The following is a 20086-nucleotide window of genomic DNA, read 5'->3' on the forward strand; positions in this document are numbered from 1 at the left end:
CTAACCATCGCAATGCCAATCTGTATTGACTCCTCTGGCTTTCCGTCATATCCCTAGAATTAGAACAAGTAGAATAAATATAGGTATATTGTGTACATAATTTTCATAAAACTATCATATGTCAGCACAGATTAGATGAACATTGTTATGAATGGAGTACAAACGCGCATAAAACAACTAAGAATAGGACACACATATTTGTAAGCTAAAGAACCAACCTAAAGTTCCACATCACGGCGTCTAAGTTGCTCTGTACTGGCTTCCAATGAGAGGGCCGTTCTACCTACTCAATTTCTATGCTTGTAAAAGCTCTAGCGCAACACCACACAGTCGTGTCGTTCCTTTCTGTACGCGTGCCGGTGGGGTTAGCCTGTGTCCACTCTAAGGGAAAACAACCGGGGAAGATGCCGTCAAAGATTATTTTTGAAACCGAAGACATCGGGATGGAAGGTGAAATGGACATTAGTGCGGGCAGTACGACACCAAAAGTAAGTAAAATGGAACACAAATAGCTGGTTGTTAACGCTCGCTAAATAGCCGAAACTGTACTATGCCCTCTGGCTAGCCCCGCTATACGGCATGCTAGCTAGTTACATTCTACATCCGCGTTGTAGCTAACGTTATATAATGTCGTCACAGATGTCATATTGTTCAAATTGTATTGCCATTATGCTAGAGGTACGCTTTACGGGGAAATACAAGTAGAGGTTTAAACAACTGCCAGTCTTTGTAGAAATTAGCTAGCCATCACCGCATGTTCATTGCTACTAGCGCGCAGCCTCGTGCCCATGACACGTGGTCAGCTGATCCGCAAAACAGAAGGATAAACTTTCCACCATGTACTCTTCTTCGATGAGGTTTAACGCCGGTTGGCAACCAATATGTTGCATTACCGCCACCTAACGCTTGGAAAATATACAAATACCCTACCATCAAACACTACACTCTCAAAATAACAAATGTAATTAAAATAACACCACCCTACTCCATTATTTAAATCTATTTAGTCCTACCTCATGCCAACAACTGGAAATTGTGACATCTCTACTTAACACACCCTGTATATATCCTAACATCACTTTGTCAGGCAAAGACTCTGCATCAAAACTCAAAAGAACAGACAATGACACTTCTGTTTCACCACTCTCGCTGCTCTGTCTGCTTCTCACCAAACGACGAGCATCACACACACTGGGAATCTTCCCCTTCAGTTGGTTATCTTTAACATTTACTGCTACCCCAGTAATCACTCCTTTCAATGTGGCCCCCTCTTGAGAGCGAAACAATTCACATTTCTTGCCCCCATTCGTTTAACACTGAGCGCCTTCTCCCTCAGACCAGCAGAAACAAACAATTATCACAAGACCACTTCTGGTTACCCTCACAATTCCATAGTACCCAACTCTGTTTTCACCCACCCTGAAAGCACAAATTGATCAGCCAAAAGGCAAAGGTCCACTTTTTCAAAAAACTTCACTCCCACTGTTAGACTAATCTTTATCCTGACCCTCGGTGCAAGCTTCAGGCTCTGAGAACTCCACCACACCTACCACCTCCGATACTTCCCCCTCATTCACTTCGTTCTCCTCCTGTCTTCAGCTCCTTCAGCTTTTACTTTCTACCATTCTTCTTTAACAAACCATCTCCCTTTTTTCTACAATTTTTAACTGACTCAAGCTCACCCTCTTACTCCCTCCCTCTCTCTTTTAGACCTCCCCTGCCTCTCTTTTTCCCTTCATTCCTCCCCCGTATTCCAGTTATACATCTCCTTATGATAATACTGCACTTCTCCTGACATATATCTTGTTCTTGCTTTCTCAAGGGACGCCATATAACCGAATGTCACAATCGCCGTACAATCAACACAAACCCCTCGGGATGTAGCGCTCAACAATGCATCCCACTTATTTTTTTATATATATTTTATTTATTTATTTAACCAGGTAGGCTAGTTGAGAACAAATTCTCATTTACAACGGCGACCTATAAAGCAGCTGCTTCCATAGTGAGCAATGATAGACTTCGGCACCTGAAATACCGGATTAGTGATGTTTTCAGAGCTGGTCAAACCCGGCCTCTTGAACTGCACTGTATTTACTGCAGCCTCTGTAGCCTACTGGGCTACGTTCGCACAGGCAGGAACCCTAACTCTGCGAGCCCAGCATGTACTCGGGTACAGTCACAGCCAATCAATTTGTGCCACGTACAGCACTTGATGGATGACGTTGCTCGACATGTTTCCATTGCTGATCCGCAACAATTTATCCAATACAATATAATTTTTAAAAGCCTTTATTTAACTAGGCAAGTCAGTTAAGAACAACGTCATCGTTTATAATGACGGCCAAACCCGGACAACGCTGGGCCAATTATGCGCCGCCCTATAGGACTCCCAATCATGGCCGGTTGTGATACAGCCTGGAATCGAACCAGGGCCTGTAGTGACGCCTCTAGCACTGAGCTGCAGTGCCATAGACCGCTGTGCCACTCGGGAGCCAAATGTATCCATCTGTCTTTCTAGTTCACTAGATAGAAGAAATATAGCTATACATTGATATAACTTGCAACTATTCTGTCCCCTTCAACTTAATGTCTGGTGCCCTGTGTTAATGTCTGGTGCACTATGTTTGGTTGGTAGAAAATAAAGGAGAAGAAGACCAAGGAGGGAAAGAAAATCAAGAAACAGAAAACGGTTGTTGAAGAGGAACCTGACTGTGAACCTCCTGCTCCCAAGAAGAAGAAGAAGAAGAATAAGGAAAAAGAGGACAAAACTAACGGGGGCGCAGAAGTTGATGTTAACAGCAACACAGAAGAATCACCTTTGAAGGACAACACATCTCTTTCCAATGAGGAGTCTGCAGACAATGACAAAGCAACCGAGGTTACCTATATTATATGTTGTTTTGATTAAACATGGCTACACTCAGTACTGCATTACAACGGATGGGTATTGATTTGTTTTGACATCTGTTTTTCAAATACACATTGTTTATTTGAGCTAGTCTTCAGATGGGAATTAATAGAATAATTTCATAATCAGACCTTTTGAAACTAGCTAGGTCAACAGAATATATGTTAATCGGTAATCAACACAGCTTTTTACCATGTCCCATTCTGCCATTACCAACAGAAGAAGAAGAAGAAGAAGAAAAAGGAAAAAAAGACCGATGAAAAGGTCATCGTCAACGGAGTGTTGCCTGAGACTCCCACGCTGATTGCACAAAGTAATGGGCATACCGCGGCGACAACTCCAGCACAATCAAGCGAGGACTCCGACAGTGGAAAAGAAACCGTGAGTCTTTCCAGTGATTTTCTGATTCATCAGTGAAGTGGTTTTTGGAAAAGTAATTTAAAGGACTTTAAGAACATTGTCAGTCTGTTGATTTCTCTGTTTTCATGCATTTAGGAGACGCCAGAACAGAAAGAGGGAGCCTTCTCTAACTTCAGAATCTCCCCCAACACCATTAAACTACTTCAAGGTATTCTTTTTCTTATTTGTCTATTTTCATTCAACTAAAATGCTTTTTCAGTTGAGTTACACATTTTTAAACGTGCAGTCTGTTATTTGATATTTGGGCCGCCTACATTTTAATCATCTCTTTTCCCTCTAGCAAGAGGCATATCTTACCTCTTTGACATCCAAACACAAACCTTCAATTCTGTGTACGAGGGAAAGGATGTGATTGGCCAGGCAAGAACAGGCACTGGGAAAACTTTAGCTTTTGCCATTCCGCTGATTGAGAAACTCCAAAATGACCCAGATGACAAGAAGAGGGGCAGAGCCCCAAAGGTAGGTCTGCTGCAGATACTGCCATCAGATATTCAGCATGTGCTGTTAGTGCTAACATATTGTCGATTAGCTACATAATATAGTCTTCGAGAGGATGTATAATCTTTTGACCGAAATACCTAATTTATTTTCTTCCCGTCATTAACCGTGTCCACTTCTATAGATTTTGTGCCTTGCTCCAACCAGAGAATTGGCTATTCAAGTATCCAAGGATTTCAAGGACATGACAAAGAAACTGTCTGTTACTTGTTTCTATGGTGGGAGCTCCTACAACCCCCAACGTGAGTTTCATTCCCATTTCTTACTTTTTCAATTGAACATCCTCTAGTTGTGCACAATTTGGCTTCATTGCAAAGTGGCTGTTATTTATTTGTGAAAAGTGATGCTGTAAACTCCATATACGGTTAACTTGATCATATTTGTGGAAAATAATTTTGATCTGTTTTCTCTCAGTTGATGCGATCCGCAGTGGCATCGATATCCTAGTGGGAACTCCAGGTCGTATCAAGGACCATCTACAGAATAACAAACTGGACCTGTCTCAATTGAAGCACGTTGTATTGGATGAAGTGGACCAAATGCTTGATATGGGCTTTGCAGATCAGGTGGAGGAGATACTGTCTGCGTCTTACCAAAAAGGTAATGAGACATTTTCATATGGGATTGATTTATTTAGGCCATATACTGTAGATTTGCCTTGGGTTGGATGGGAGGCCAAAATAGTGTGTCATAACATTTAGTACGGAATAAATGCACAGAACTGATCCAAGGTTTCTTTGTGGGCAGACTCTGAGACCAACCCCCAGACCCTGCTCTTCTCTGCCACATGCCCATCGTGGGTGTATGATGTGGCAAAGAGGTACATGAGGCCAACCTATGAGCATGTGGACCTCATTGGCAAAAAGACCCAGAAAACTGCCACCACAGTAGAGGTAAGAAGGAAAACTATTTTGTCATCCTTTCAGCAAGTGATGGTTCATTTTGATTGACAAGTCCTCTCCGTCACTTTAGTTAAAAAAATAAAAAATAAAAATTAATTCAGATTACATTTTTCATATTTTAAATTGTACATTTTAGAAACTAAAAAAATGTATAATAATAGTTTCATCGTTCTTAAGAAATGCACAACAAGTTTCTTAAACATCATACTTGCTGAACCAGTTTCTTCTGACTCTAGCTACTTTAGCCTTTAACTCATTTTTTTGTATCCCCAGACTCATACTATTGTAGTTTCTACTTTGCTGTAATCCAGCGATAAAGATCAAGTGTGTGTCTTACCTGGAAGCACTCTAGTGATCAAAAACAACAACTTTATTTTAGGCACTTCAGCTGCTGACACACAAACCAGTTAACATATAGCATAGCTATTTAGCAGCTTTACCCATATTTAGCCCGTCCCATTTATAATAATTATACACGCCATTTATCAGATGCTTTTATCGAAAGCGACTTACTCATGTGTGCATACATTTTCTGTTCATATCAAACTGGTAAAAGACCACGCAATACTGATTCTTAGCTGTCATTTCTAAATGTTTCTCATTTTGTAATGTGTGGTTCACTCAGGCCTACTAAACATAGTTGTTTTCACACCGATCAATGCTTTTTGTTAAAAGTCCTCTCCGTCTCTTCCTCCCCACCCAGCACCTTGCCATAGCGTGTCACTGGTCCCAGAGGGCTGCAGTCATTGGGGATGTGGTGCAGGTTTACAGCGGGAGCCACGGCCGCACCATCGTCTTCTGTGAGACCAAGAAGGATGCCAACGAGCTGTCAATGAATGCCTCCATAAAACAGGTACCAGAAACCTGCCGTAGCTTTGTTGATTGTTAGTTTTAATTTTGCTACACAGTGCATACTGAATTAGTGAGGTAGGACATTGATACAAGGATCAACCTGGAAGGTTTGACATGACAAGACAGTAAATGACATTGAAAGTCAAGTGAGGTAGTTGACTGTATTTCTAATGGGTTCATTGGCTTATTCATTCTCGGGTCTGATTTGTGTTCAATGTTGCAGAGTTCCCAGTCACTTCATGGGGACATTCCTCAGAAGCAGAGGGAGATCACACTGAAAGGCTTCAGAAGTGGCACCTTCGAGGTCCTAGTGGCCACCAACGTTGCTGCCCGCGGGTTGGACATCCCAGAGGTAGACCTGGTCGTGCAGTGCTCACCCCCAAAGGTAGATGAATACTGTGATAACACCATGTTAGATGTTCTTTTCAATGTGTCACTGTTATTGATCTAGCAACAACAACAAGGCATTAACGTGAACACTTCGTTGTCCCTTTACCAGGATGTGGAGTCCTACATTCACCGGTCAGGTCGAACTGGTCGGGCTGGCAGGACTGGCGTCTGCATCTGTTTCTACCAACGCAAAGAGGAAGACCAGCTCCGATATGTAGAGCAGAAAGCGGGCATTACATTTAAGCGAGTTGGAGTGCCCACGGCCAATGACATCATCAAATCCTCCAGTAAAGACGCAGTGAGGTTTTTAGACTCTGTGCCTCCTCAAGCCATTGAGTATTTCCGCGTGTCTGCTACCAAGCTGATTGAGGAGCGTGGGGCCGTGGAGGCCCTGTCTGCCGCCCTGGCACACATATCAGGAGCCACTGCCTTGGAGCAGAGGTCCCTCCTCAACTCTGACACGGTGAGTGTTTAGACCCTGCTAGCTCAGTCTACATGCAGCAATTGAATAATGAAGGACATGTCAACATGTGTAAATGCCCATAATGGTTTAAAATGCGCCACAAAAGGTTCAAACTTGTATTTAATGTTTGTTATTCAATCCATCCAGGGCTACACCACAATGACAATGAACTGCTCCCAGGAGCTGCAAAACATTGGCTGCGCCTGGCGTGGTCTGAAGGAGCAACTGGGAGAGGAGATTGACAACATGATCCGGGGGATGACCTTCCTCAAGGGCAAAATGGTACATTTGTCATTCATTGTGCCTCCAGTCAGAAGGGGAAGGGTGATATCTTTGTTTTCACCTTTGAAATAAAACCACCCTCCTTCACTCTTTGTACTATAATAGCAATACTATTGAGGCTCTGTAATTTACTTGCCTGATGTTAAGCAAAAATGTGATCAGTGAGCTGTATTTTTTTGCTCTGCAGGGAGTCTGTTTTGATGTCCCGGCTGACAAGGTAAAGGAGTACCAGGTAAGTCGAGAGCAGATACTTTTCCACTCAACTTTGACGAATTGGACACATGTAAAATGCTTGGTTTAATGTTATTCAAAGCTGAGAAGAGCAATTATCCAAGACTATTTCTCAAACTGCATTTTCATTGTGGGCATTTTAGAGTATTTCCCCAGCCTACTGTCAAGCTCTGCCAGAGTGATGCTACTGCCTCAAATTTCACAACACACGCAATTCATCATCGCTTTTTCTTGTTAAAAACAAAGGCTTCCTTAATTAAGGCCACTGTAGATCATGTGGTTATTAACAGAGTCCCGATTGTTCTTGCGGTGATCACTCCAATTGTCTTCTCCTCAGGATGCCTGGCAGGATGGTAGACGTTGGCAGCTGTCAATCGCCACAGAGCTTCCTGAGCTGGAGGAGAAACCGCGCATGGGTGGTGACCGTGGATATGGACGTTCCTTCGGAGGACAGGGAGGTGGCCGTGGCTTCAGAAACGGCGGAGGCGGCGGCGGCAACTGGAGAGGTGGAGGCAGTCATAAACGCAGCTTCAGCAGTGCGTTTGATTATTAACCACTGACTTCCCAGTCGCTGGACTGTTGACATAGCTGTCTGTCTGTTTCCTGGTTTTTACTGGTGTTTGGTGGACTGACTGTTACCAGCGCGAAAGGAAATTCCGCAATATATGTATGACCTGATTGATTTGCAATTATGCATTCAACTATCTGTACTTGAAATAAGCCCATTCATTAAAGGTTGTCTGAGGAAATCAAATTCTAGGTCTTTTTTCACATACTATTTTTATTCCCCCAAATTCTTCCTTGGACAGTACCAGTCAAACGTTTGGAAACACCTACTCATTCCAGGGGTTCTCTTTATTTTTACTATTTTCTACATTGTAGAATAATATTGAAGACATCAAAACTATGACATAACACACATGGAATCATGTAGTAACCAAAAGTGTTAAAACAAATCAGAATATATTTCATCTTTGAGATTCTTTAAAGTAGCCACCAGCTTCACGAGGAATGCTTTTTCAACATTCTTGGGAGTTCACACATGCTGAGCACTGTTGATGTTTTTCCTTCACTCTGGTCCAACTCATCCTAAACCATCTCAATCTTGAAGGGTATTTCCTGAGATGCTATGCTAAAACTCAATTGTGTCAATTTTAAGTTCAATAAAAAGCAAACATTTAAAAGAACTCAGTCATTCTAATCTGAACAAGTAGACTGTCACTGTAATGTGATGGTGTAGCACTTAATAGTTTTTAATGTACTGTATGTGTGCTCAGACCCTTGGTCGCCGTCTGGCAGTCCATCAGAATACAGAATTTTAGAGAGCTTGTGCCAGCATGGCTTGGAATGTGGTATATCCTCCTTTTTCAGGGATTTTAGCTTGGCATTCCGTTCGATGCATGTTGCTCCCACTCGTCTTATAGAAATTGTATTTGCTGTGCACTGTAAGTGTAGCAGTCAGTCTCCATGGGATACCCCAAGTAATCCATATCCTCACCTGTAGAGTGGATAAAAAGGCTTTATCACCCAAAATGTGAACCATATCTGTGAGGAAATGACTTGAAATTTGTCCGCTTGGGGAATGAAGAGAAAATAGTCGATTGCCAAGTGTCTTACTTACAGTAACTGTCCACCCAGCTGGCGTCTGCTGCCCTCCAGCTTCTGTTGTCATTAGACTGGCTCCAGTGCTCCAAGTGTTTTAGGTGATCAACTATCTGCAGGAGCACATCTCACTGGTTTGAAATTGTAGTTGCATGGAACGTTAATGTATGTTCATATTATACATAGAAACAAGCTTACACAAATCCCCTCTGAAATCATAGAACCTGCTAGTTTACCTTGAATACAGCGTCTGCTTGCTCATTAGCATCAGAGTTTTCTGTATAGTTAAAGACCAGGCAAAATGTTATCATTCATAGAAAAAAATACTCTACTTTTGTATGAATATTGACACTTTAGCTTTATAAAGTACCTTATTCATACCCCTTGACTTATTCCACATTTTATGTTGAAGCCTGAATACACATAATACCCCATAATGACAAAGTTAACGTTTTTATACATTTATTGAAAATGGAATACAAAAATATCTAATTTAACATAAGTATTCACACCCATGAGTTAATACATGTTAGAATCCCCTTTGGCAGTGATTACAGCTGTGATTCTTTCTGGGTAAGTGTAAAAGCTTTGCATACCTGGATTGTACAATATTTGCACATTTTTTGAATTATTCAAGCTCTGTCGTGTTTATTGTTGATCATTGTTAGACAGCCATTTTCAAGATGATTTTAAGTCAGAACTGTAACTAGGCCACTCTGGAACATTCAATGTTTTGGTAAGCAACTTCAGTGTATATTTGGCCTTGTGTTCTAGGTTGACCTGCTGAAAGTTTAATTTGTCTCACAGTGTCTGTTGGAAACAGACGAACCAGGGTTTCCTCTAGGATTTTTCCTCTACTTTGCTCTATTCTGTTTCTTTTTATCCTAAAAAAAACTCCCTAGTCCTTCCCGATGACAAGCATACCCATAACATGATGCAGCCACCACGCTTGAAAATATGAAGAGTGGTACTCAGTGATGTTGTTGGATATCCCCCCAAACCACACTTTGTATTCAGGACATAGTTAATTTCTCTAACTGTTTTAAAGTCACCATTGCCCTTATGTTGAAATCCTTGAGCGGTTTCCTTCCTCTAACAACTGGGTTAGGAAGGACACCTGTATATTTCTGGTGACTGGGTGTGTTGATAAACCATCCAAAGTGCAATATGCACCATGCTCCAAAGGGATGTTCAATCTCGGCTTTTCTTTTTTACCCATCTACCAATAGGTGCCCTTCTTTGCGATGCATTGGAATACCTCCCTGGTCTTTGAAATGCACTGCTTGATTTGGCGTCCTTACAGATCATTGTATGTGTGGGGTACAGAGATGAGAGTCATTTTAAAAAACATGTTAAATACTTATTGCACACAGTCCATGTACATTTTTACACATTTATGCCTGCCATAACAGGGGTTGAATATATTGACTCAAGACAGCTTTTCGTTTTTTATTAATTTGTAAAAATTTGTAAAACATTATGGGGGTGTTGTGTGCAGGCCAGTGACATAACATCTCAATATAATCCATTTCAAATTCAGGCTGTAAAAACAAAATGTGGAAAAAGTCAAGGGATTGTGAATATTTTCTGAAGGCACTGTACATTGCAAGTTGGTGTTTATTGTCATAAGTCTTGCCCTGTAGGCAGAACTGTGCGATTTCTGCTAGATGGGCCAACTGCAAAGTCAAAATTGACTATTGTAAAAATTCATAAAGACAAAAAATAGCTTTTAGGTCTTAATTTAAGATTAGGGTTAGCAGTGTGGTTAGGGTAAAGGGTGTGGTTAGGTTTGAAATCAGATCTTATAACTGGCTGTGCCAGCTATTTCCCACCGTGCAGTACATGAATCATGTCAAATGCCAACCTGCATATGCAGCTCTTACTATGTGCTTCAGGTGTGAAGGAAGACTGGTGAGAGTAGGGCTGTTCTGGTGATCTTTCCTCGTTGTTGTTGTTGGGAGGGTAGTTGTCCTCGACATGAAACATAGCAGGGTTGTGACTGGTCTGTCCACCTCTATACTTCAGGAAAACCTCTATGGAAACGGGGACGGGCTGATGTTTAAACACTAGATATCAAGAGAACCCCAATGCACTAATCAAGAGAATGCAGGACAGTGACTTTCTGCCAATACTCTATAGTGAGTTGTCCCTACCTGCAAACCCATCCAGTGGAGCACAAGAACGTGCCTCATTTTCTGAGAGGGAGATCGGACTATGTTTTATATCAACGTCTGACTTCTGAGGTCCTAGACAGGAACAAAGAAAGGGACAGGAAACAACACATGACTTATTATCAGTGAACTATATTCCATCACTGAGATGTATACTCTTGATCATTTAAATCAACTTAATATGATAAACAACCCGTGTTGTGGAGCAGTAAACTACGTGTAGTTCGGTGGAGGCAGCTGTGGGGAGAATGACTCATAATAATATCTGGAATGGCGCAAATGGCATTTAATGCATGGAAATCATGTGTTTGGTATATGTTATACCATTCCACATATTCAGCTCCAGCCATTACCACGAGCCCATCCAAACAAATTAAGTTGCCACCAACCTCCTGTGATGTAGTTTAACTAGTAGTTGAACTACATTTTGCAGTAGCTTGGTGGAAGTTGAACTAAAGTCTAATCTAGGTAGTGTTTTCAGTAGTAAATTACTTGCTTTGGTGATCGTTGGCACCAACTATGTTTGGATGAAACAGTCAGAGGTCACCAAGCGCAACATAGCTTCAGCGTGTAAATCAGCTAGAAAAGAGGTGTCGGCATCGAGTAATTGTCTCTGACCCCTTCCCAGTTAGGGGGAGTGATGAGCTCTTCAGCAGTCTCACAACTCAATCGCTGGTTGAAAACTGTTTTCTGCCCCTCCCAAAAGATAGCATTTGTAGATAATTGGCCCTCATTCTGGGACTCACCCACAAACAGGACCAAGCCTGGCCTGTTGAGGAGTGACGGACTCCATCCTAGCTGGAGGGGTGCTCTCATCTTATCTACCAACATAGACAGCGCTCTAACTCCCCTAGCTCCACAATGAAATAGGGTGCAGGCCAGGCAGCAAGCTGTTAGCCAGCCTGCCAGCTTAGTGGAGTCTGCCACTAGCACAGTCAGTGTAGTCAGCTCAGCTATCCCCATTGAGACCGTGTCTGTGCCTCGACCTAGGTTGGGCAAAACTAAACATGGCGGTGTTTGCCTTAGCAATCTCACCAGAATAAAAACCTCCTCCATTCCTGCCATTATTGAAAGAGATCGTTATACCTCACATCTCAAAATAGAGCTACTTAATGTTAGATCCCTCACTTCAAAGGCAGTTATAGTCAATGAACTAATCACTGATCATAATCTTGATGTGATTGGCCTGACTGAAACATGGCTTAAGCCTGATGAATTTAGTGTGTTAAATTAGGCCTCACCTTCTGGTTACACTAGTGACCATAACCCCCGCACATCCCGCAAAGGTGGAGGTGTTGCTAACAACAAATTTCAATTTACAAAAAAAAAATACATTTTCGTCTTTTGAGCTTCTAGTCATGAAATCTATGCAGCCTACTCAATCACTTTTTATAGCTGCTGTTTACAGGCCTCCTGGGCCATACACAGCGTTCCTCACTGAGTTCCCTGAATTCCTATCGGACCTTGCAGTCATAGCAGATAATATTCTAATTTTTGGTGACTTTAATATTCACATGGAAAAGTCCACAGACCCACTCCAAAAGGCTTTCCATCATCGACTCAGTGGGTTTTGTCCAACATGTTTCCGGACCTACTCACTGTCACAGTCATACTCTGGACCTAGTTTTGTCCCATGGAATAAATGTTGTGGACCTTAATGTTTTTCCTCATAATCCTGGACTATCGGACCACCATTTCATTACGTTTGCAATCGCAACAAATAATCTGCTCAGACACCAACCAAGGACCATCAAAAGTCGTGCTATAAATTCTCAGACAACCCAAAGATTCCTTGATGCCCTTCCAGACTCCCTCTGCCTACCCAAGGACGTCAGAGGACAAAAATCAGTTAACCACCTAACTGAGGAACTCAATTTAACTTTGCGCAATACCCTGAATGCAGTTGCACCCCTAAAAACGAAAAGAAAAAAATCATAAGAAACTAGCTCCCTGGTATACAGAAAATACCCGAGCTCTGAAGCAAGCTTCCAGAAAATTGGAAAGGAAATGGTGCCACACCAAACTGGAAGTCTTCCAACTAGCTTGGAAAGACTACCGTGCAGTATCGAAGAGCCCTCACTGCTGCTCGATCATCCTATTTTTCCAACTTAATTGAGGAAAATAAGAACAATCCTAAAACATGTTGATACTGTTGCAAAGCTAACTAAAAAGCAGCATTCCCCAAGTGAGGATGGCTTTCACTTCAGCAGTAATAAATTCATGAACTTCGAGGAAAAGATCCTGATCATTAGAAAGCAAATTACAGACTCCTCTTTAAATTTGCGTATTCCTCCAAAGCCCTGAGTCTGCACAACTCTGCCAGGACTTAGGATCAAGGGAGACACTCAAGTGTTTTAGTACTATATCTCTTGACACAATGATGAAAATAATCATGGCCTCTAAACCTTCAAGCTGCATACTGGATCCTATTCCAACTAAACCAGTGAAAGAGCTGCTTCCTGTGCTTGGCCCTCCTATGGTGAACATAATAAACGGCTCTCTATCCACCAAATGTGTACCAAACTCACTAAAAGTGGCAGTAATATAAAGCCTCTTGAAAAAGCCAAACCTTGACCCAGAAAATAAAAAACCAATCGGCCTATATCGATTCTTCCATTCCTCTCAAAAATTTGAGAAAAAGCTGTTGCGCAGCAACTCACTGCCTTCTTGAAGACAAACAATGTATACGAAATGCTACAGTCTGGTTTTAGACCCCATCATAGCACTGAGACTGCACTTGTGAAGGTGGTAAATTAACTTTTAATGAATGGCGTCAGACCGAGGCTCTGCATCTGTCCTTTGAATTTGTTTGGCCCTGTCCGGGGGTATCATTGGATGGGGCCACAGTGTCTCCTGACCCCTCCTGTCTCAGCCTCCAGTACTGCAGTAGTTTGTATCATGGGGCTAGGGTCAGTCTGTTACATCAGGAGTATTTCTCCTGTCTTATCCGGTGTCTTGTGTGAATTTAAGTACGCTCTCTCTAATTCTCTCTCTCGAAGGACCCGAGCCCTAGGACCATGCCTCAGGACTACCTGGCATGATGACTCCTTGTTGTCCCCTTGTTAGGCTGGGTTTCTGTACAGCACTTTGATATATCAGCTGATGTAAGAAGGGCTATATAAATAAATACATTTTGCCATGTAGCCGTGCAGCTAACTACCGGAACTGCAAACAACTTCATCAGATGAAGAATTTCATCAGACCTGCCTAATTCTCACTTGAAACATTGTTTTTGGGTTAAATAAGCAGAATTAAATATGCTGTTAACCTATGACCCCAAACTGATATGTTCTTGCAATTTGTAGTCTGTGACATCCGATTTACATATGTAGTTTTTCATGAAGTAGTTTGGATGAAATGAACTACTTTTTCAAAGTAACTCCAGTAAACTTTCTTAAGGCTAGCTTTAGTGTAGTTTAACTTCTTAGTAGTAGTTTAACTTCCCCAACATTGCAAACAACTTAAAGCATGCATTCTAAAGCTACTCACCTTTTCTTCGTTCGATACGTTTAACAACAGGCAGCATCATGTAAACCCTGGAGGCATTACTGCCCTTCTTGATGCTCTTGCCCTGTAGCTCTTTCACATCGGGTAGAGTGTTCAGGGCACATCGGAAGTTGGCTTTCCAGGTCTTAGGATCAGGCTTGTCTATCCCAGGTTTGTATCTGCCTTCAAACAAAGGGATACAATTAGTTCATCAAAGCAAACCTGTGAACTGTGTCATTTTACATACAAGCAAGGATGAGGAAGTAGTGTTTTACTTGAGTTTATTTAGTAAATATTTTTGAACTGCATTGTTGGTTAAGGGGTTGTAAGTATGCGGTAAGGTGTGTTACTTGTTGTATTCGGTGCATGTGACAAATTACATTTGATTTGATTTATCCCAAAGGTTCCAAGTACTGACTTTGAAAACGCACGCTCAAATTGGTCAATTTGTTGCCCTTGTCTGTACAGGAAAATATAGTAACAATTGATAAAACTATCCATATCCACAACAATTGATTTGCATTTGACCATCCATAGATGTGAACAGTGTTGGCTAGTAGTGAACTACACGTAGTTCAACTAGTAATTTAACTACATTTTGCAGTAGCTGGGTGGTAGTTGAACTGAATTCTAACCTATGTAGTATTTTCAGTATTTAGTTATATTCTCGCCATGTAGCGGTGTAGCTAACTACTGGAACTACAAACTACTGTTTTACCATGTAGCGGTGTAGCTAACTACTGGAACTACACACTACTGTTTTACCATGTAGCAGTGTAGCTAACTACTGGAACTACACACTACTGTTTTACCATGTAGCGGTGTAGCTAACTACTGGAACTACACACTACTGTTTTACCATGTAGCGGTGTAGCTAACTACTGGAACTACACACTACTGTTTTACCATGTAGCGGTGTAGCTAACTACTGGAACTACACACTACTGTTTTACCATGTAGCGGTGTAGCTAACTACTGGAACTACACACTACTGTTTTACCATGTAGCGGTGTAGCTAACTACACACTACTGTTTTACCATGTAGCGGTGTAGCTAACTACTGGAACTACACACTACTGTTTTACCATGTAGCGGTGTAGCTAACTACTGGAACTACACACTACTTTTTTCTGCGTAAAGAAAATATGGGTGAAGGAAGCAAGAATTTCCTTTCTTTTTCAGCATCAGGACTGCCTAATTCTCACTTAAAACATAGTATTTTGTGTTGAATTGGCTAAATTTGCTCTTGCAATTTGTAATCTATGACATTTCAGTTTACATATGATCATTTTTCACAAAGGATTTTGGATGTAGTGAACTACTTTTTCTAAGTAACTTCAGTAAACTCTTTTTCTTAAGGCTAACTTTAGTGTAGCTTAACTTCTTCCAGCGTGAAGTTATTGTTAGCTTGGTAAACTATATTTTCAGAGTAGCGTCACAAAAATGTGGTTTGGCTTGTGTGACAACGGTGTTTCCAGGCAAATAGCTTATCAGGGCTTCATAAGAATCTCTGCTTGAATGACAATGCATCAAAACACTGCTGTTTGGAAATGCTCCAGGTGCTATGGCCATTGAACATGGAAGATAAGAAAAACGTTAATTCCACAAAGGTCACGCATAGCCGCAGGGGTGCTGAGGGTGCTGCAGAACCCCCTGAAAATTCATAATAAAAAATAGAAAGATATCTTTTGAAAACAATATTGTTTACCAAAAGTAGTGCACTGTGCCTTTACTAGTCCTGTATTAGTGGACTGATATAGCCATCTGAAGCGTGGGCAAAGAATTATCATATTGCAACAACGCAAACTGCTAAATGTATTGCTGTTGTTCTAACTCGCTTTACAGATGGAACATGTGGGACTTGGGAATACAGTTGAAGTCAGAAGTTTACATACACCTTAGCCAAATACATTTAAAAACTCAGTTTTTCACCATTTCTAAAGTTTTAGGTCAGTTAGGATCACCACTTTATTTTAAGAATGTGAAATGTCAGAATAATAGTAGAGAATTATTTCTTTCAGCTTTTATTTCTTTCATCACATTCCCAGGGAGTCAGACGTTTACATACACTCAATTATTATTTGGTAGCATTGCCTTTAAATTGTTTAACTTGGGTCAAACGTGTCGGGTAGCCTTCCCCAAGCTTCCCACAATAAGTTGGGTGAATTTTGGCCCATTCCTCCTGACAGAGCTGGTGTAACGGAGTCAGGTTTGTAGGCCTCCTTGCTCGCACACACTTTTTCAGTACTGCCCACAAATTTTCTATAGGATTGAGGTCAGGGCTTTGTGATGGTCATTCCAATACCTTGACTTTGTTGTCCTTAAGCCATTTTGCCACAACTTTGGAAGTATTGCTTGGGGTCATTGTCCATTTGGAAGACCCATTTGCTACCAAGCTTTAACTTCCTGACTGATGTCTTGAGATGTTGCTTCAATATATCCACATAATTTTCTTTCCTCATGATGCCATCTATTTTGTGAAGTGCACCTGTCCCTCCTGCAGCAAAGCACCCCCATAACATGATGCTGCCACCCTCATGCTTCACGTTTAGGATGGTGTTCTTCGACTTGCAAGCATCCCCCTTTTCCTCCAAACATAACAATGGTCATTGTGGCCAAACCACATTTCTTTGGCCCCAAGTGCAGTTTCAAACCGTAGTCTGGCTTTTTTATGGTGGTTTTGGAGCAGTGGCTCCTTCCTTGCTGAGCGGCCTTTCAGGTTATGTCGATATAGGACTCGTTTTACTGTGGATATAGATACTTTTGTACCTGTTTCCTCCAGCATCTTCACAAGGTCCTTTGCTGTTGTTCTGGGATTGATTTTCACTTTTCGGATCCAAAGTACGTTCATCTCTAGGGGACAAAGCGCGTCTCCTTACTGAGTGGTATGACGGCTGCGTGGTCCCATGGTGTTTATACTTGCGTACTATTGTTTGTACAGATGAACGTGGTACCTTCAGGCGTTTGGAATTTGCTCCCAAGGATGAACCAGACTTGTGGAGGCCTACGTTTTTTTTCTGAGGTCTTGGCTGATTTATTTTGATTTCCCCATGATGTCAAACAAAGAGGCACTGAGTTTGAAGGTAGGCCTTGAAATACATCCACAGGTACACCTCCAATTGACTCAAATGATTTCAATTAGCCTATCAGAAGCTTCTAAAGCCATGACATAATTTTCTGGAATTTTCCAAGCTGTTTAAAGGCACAGTCAACTTAGTGTGTGTAAACTTCTGACCCACTGGAATTGTGACACAGTGAATTATAGGTGAAATAATCTGTCTGTAAATAATTGTTGGAAAAATGTATTGTGTCATGCAAAGTAGATCTAACTGACTTGCCAAAACCATAGTTTGTTAACAAGACATTTGTGGAGTGGTTGAAAAACAAATTTGAATGACTCCAACCTAAGTGTATGTAAACTTTCGACTTCAACTGTACATAATACCTTCATGCCTTGATGGAAGATAGCTTTGCATTGTGCAATCAGAGAGCTTTGTACATTGGTGTCTGGACTTGCTTCTTACCTGTGTGCATTGCCCAGTTTCGGAACAAAGTGGCGTCCTTGTCTATATTCCAACCATGTCGAGCCGCATGCTTCCAAGGAATCTGGAAAACTTGAGCTGTCTAAAGTACAAAGCAGAGTAGTCAAAATGTTTTACCATTCACCTTTTCCCATCTGAACTGTGACAAAGGCAGTATATTCTCAAAAGAATGATGTGATACCCCCATTAGAGTGGACTTAACTTCTAATAGCTATGATCAAAATGATGTTTCACTTGAGATCTGATATCTGTGACACAGGCTGTTGGTGGCACCTTAATTGGGGAGGAAGGGCTCGTGGTAATGGCTGGAGCGGAATAGGTGGAATGGTATGAAATACCATTTCAATGCAATTGTGTTCAATATGTTCAATGCAATTCCATTTGCGTCGTTCCAGCAATTATTATGAGCCGTTCTTCCCTCAGCAGCCTCCACTGATCTGTGGGATTTAAACATGTTCTGGTGGGAGCAGTCTTACACGATATCTAACATAATTAAGGTTTGTGGTCTAAAAGCTTTTATTTATCAAACTTTAGACCTAAATCCATACAGAGAGTACAATACAGTATGCATACTGACTACAGTGTATCCATACTATAAATATATAAGAACAAAAGTATTGACAATCTGGATTATGAAAATATTATTGTAAAATGATTGAAAACATGCGGAACAATATCTCACCTCATCAAGCCAGGTGACACCTGGGTATTTCCCTGACTGTATCTGCTTCTCAAGCCAGGGTCGCAGTCTTAGACGACCTTGTTGCATCTTCTAATGACCCTAGGGTTGCAGTCTGCCTTAGCTCACACCTGACAAAAGTGCACTGCACAAAATGGATGTGTACCTTGTTCAACTACATCAACGTCTTGTCCGGGGGAGATTCAGAATTCAGAACTGTGATTAGTGAGTGTGTGTGATTAGAAAATGAGGTGTGAAATTACCCTACATTGTCAGGCGAATGTCAGAAAGATTATAACAAATAGTAATAAATACAGCAGGACATATTCTTCTCTTAAACGATCCCACTCAACTATTTACACAACTGACTCAATTCCGCAAATCACCACACTGTTTCGATTTAGAATATGCCTGAATTAGTCCAACTAGAATGCTTTTCAGACATTAAACAGACCATGCTTAATGAGTGGTGTCTATGTTTTGTGATAGCTGTCATCACATATTTGATTATCATTTATCACCCTGCTGTTTAGAATAATCTTGATAATAGCTACTTCACTTACCAGTGCATGGAATCCTCAAACCTCCTGTGCGCTCGCACTGACAGGTTTACTTAAACCACAGGTGCCCACATTGGCAGGTAACCAGGTTTCCTTAGAAGTGCGTATGAATTTCAAAAGAACTCTACCTTCACTCAGCCCCCTTTAAGGCCCCTCCTCCAACTACACAACATACAGAAATGTGACACCCACACACAAAAAAAAACAAGTTTGTAACGACTTGCAGCATGACATATTTGTCTGAAAGTACTGGTCAGTGGTCAAATACTGGTCAGTGGCCAAGATGTGGACCACCAGACAAGACAACAAGGCTTAATTTGAGCATTTCCTTAAGCTAATGAAGATAGTTTGAGTACCGCCATAGTTACTTTAACTCTGCCTACATGTACACTACCGGTCAAAAGTTTTAGAACACCTACTCATTCAAGGGTTTTTCTTTATTTTTACTATTTTCTACATTGTAGAATTAAAGGTGGTCTGACGAAATGAAATTCTAGGTCTTCTTTTTTCATCCCCCCAAAATTCTTCCTTGAACAGTACCAGTCAAACATCTGGAAACACCTACTCATTCCAGGGTTTTTCTTTATTACTATTTTCTACATTGTAGAATAATATCGAAGACATCAAAACTATGAAGCAACACATATGGAATCATGTAGTAACCAAAAAAGTATTAAACAAATCCAAATATATTTTATATTTGTTATTCTTCAAATAGCGACCCTTTGACTTGATGACAGCTTTAAACGAGCTTGGCATTCTCTCAACCAGCAGTCACCTGGAATGCATTTCAATTAACAGGTGTGCCTTCTTAAAAGTGAATTTGTGTCATTTCTTTCCATCTTAATACGTTTGAGCCAATCAGTTGTGTTGTGACAAGTTGGGGGTATACAGAAGATAGCCCTATGTCCACATTATGGCAAGAACAGCTCAAATAAGCAAAGTGAAATGACAGTCCATCATTACTTGAAGACATGAAGGTCAGTCAATATGGAACATTTCATGAACTTTGAAAGTTTCTTCAAGTGCAGTCGCAAAAACCATTAAGCGCTATGATGAAACAGACTCTCATGAGGACCGCCATAGGAATGGAAGAC

The 20086-nt window shown here is 41.2% G+C and overlaps 2 protein-coding genes across 2 annotated transcripts; one reads left to right on the forward strand and one right to left on the reverse strand.

Moving 5' to 3' along the window:
• Positions 1-332: 332 nt before the first annotated feature.
• On the forward strand, positions 333-7703 carry LOC115144425 (nucleolar RNA helicase 2-like). Its single transcript, XM_029685466.2, has 14 exons — positions 333-488; positions 2639-2881; positions 3131-3292; positions 3407-3479; positions 3612-3790; positions 3954-4071; positions 4244-4429; positions 4577-4722; positions 5435-5584; positions 5807-5968; positions 6083-6436; positions 6584-6718; positions 6906-6950; positions 7287-7703. Exons 1-14 carry the CDS (start codon positions 405-407, stop codon positions 7500-7502), a joined length of 2253 nt encoding a protein of 750 aa, XP_029541326.2. The 5' UTR covers positions 333-404; the 3' UTR covers positions 7503-7703.
• Positions 7704-7929: 226 nt separating this feature from the next.
• LOC115144426 (interferon regulatory factor 2-like) lies at positions 7930-18979 on the reverse strand. Its single transcript, XM_029685467.2, has 8 exons — positions 18433-18979; positions 17733-17832; positions 14212-14391; positions 10705-10797; positions 10435-10584; positions 8788-8828; positions 8571-8664; positions 7930-8447 (listed from the first exon to the last, which is right to left on the reverse strand). Exons 1-8 carry the CDS (start codon positions 18517-18519, stop codon positions 8368-8370), a joined length of 825 nt encoding a protein of 274 aa, XP_029541327.1. The 5' UTR covers positions 18520-18979; the 3' UTR covers positions 7930-8367.
• Between the last annotated feature and the right edge of the window lie 1107 nt (positions 18980-20086).

This window comes from Oncorhynchus nerka, linkage group LG16 (genome assembly GCF_034236695.1).
Source record: "Oncorhynchus nerka isolate Pitt River linkage group LG16, Oner_Uvic_2.0, whole genome shotgun sequence".
NCBI lineage: Eukaryota > Metazoa > Chordata > Actinopteri > Salmoniformes > Salmonidae > Oncorhynchus > Oncorhynchus nerka.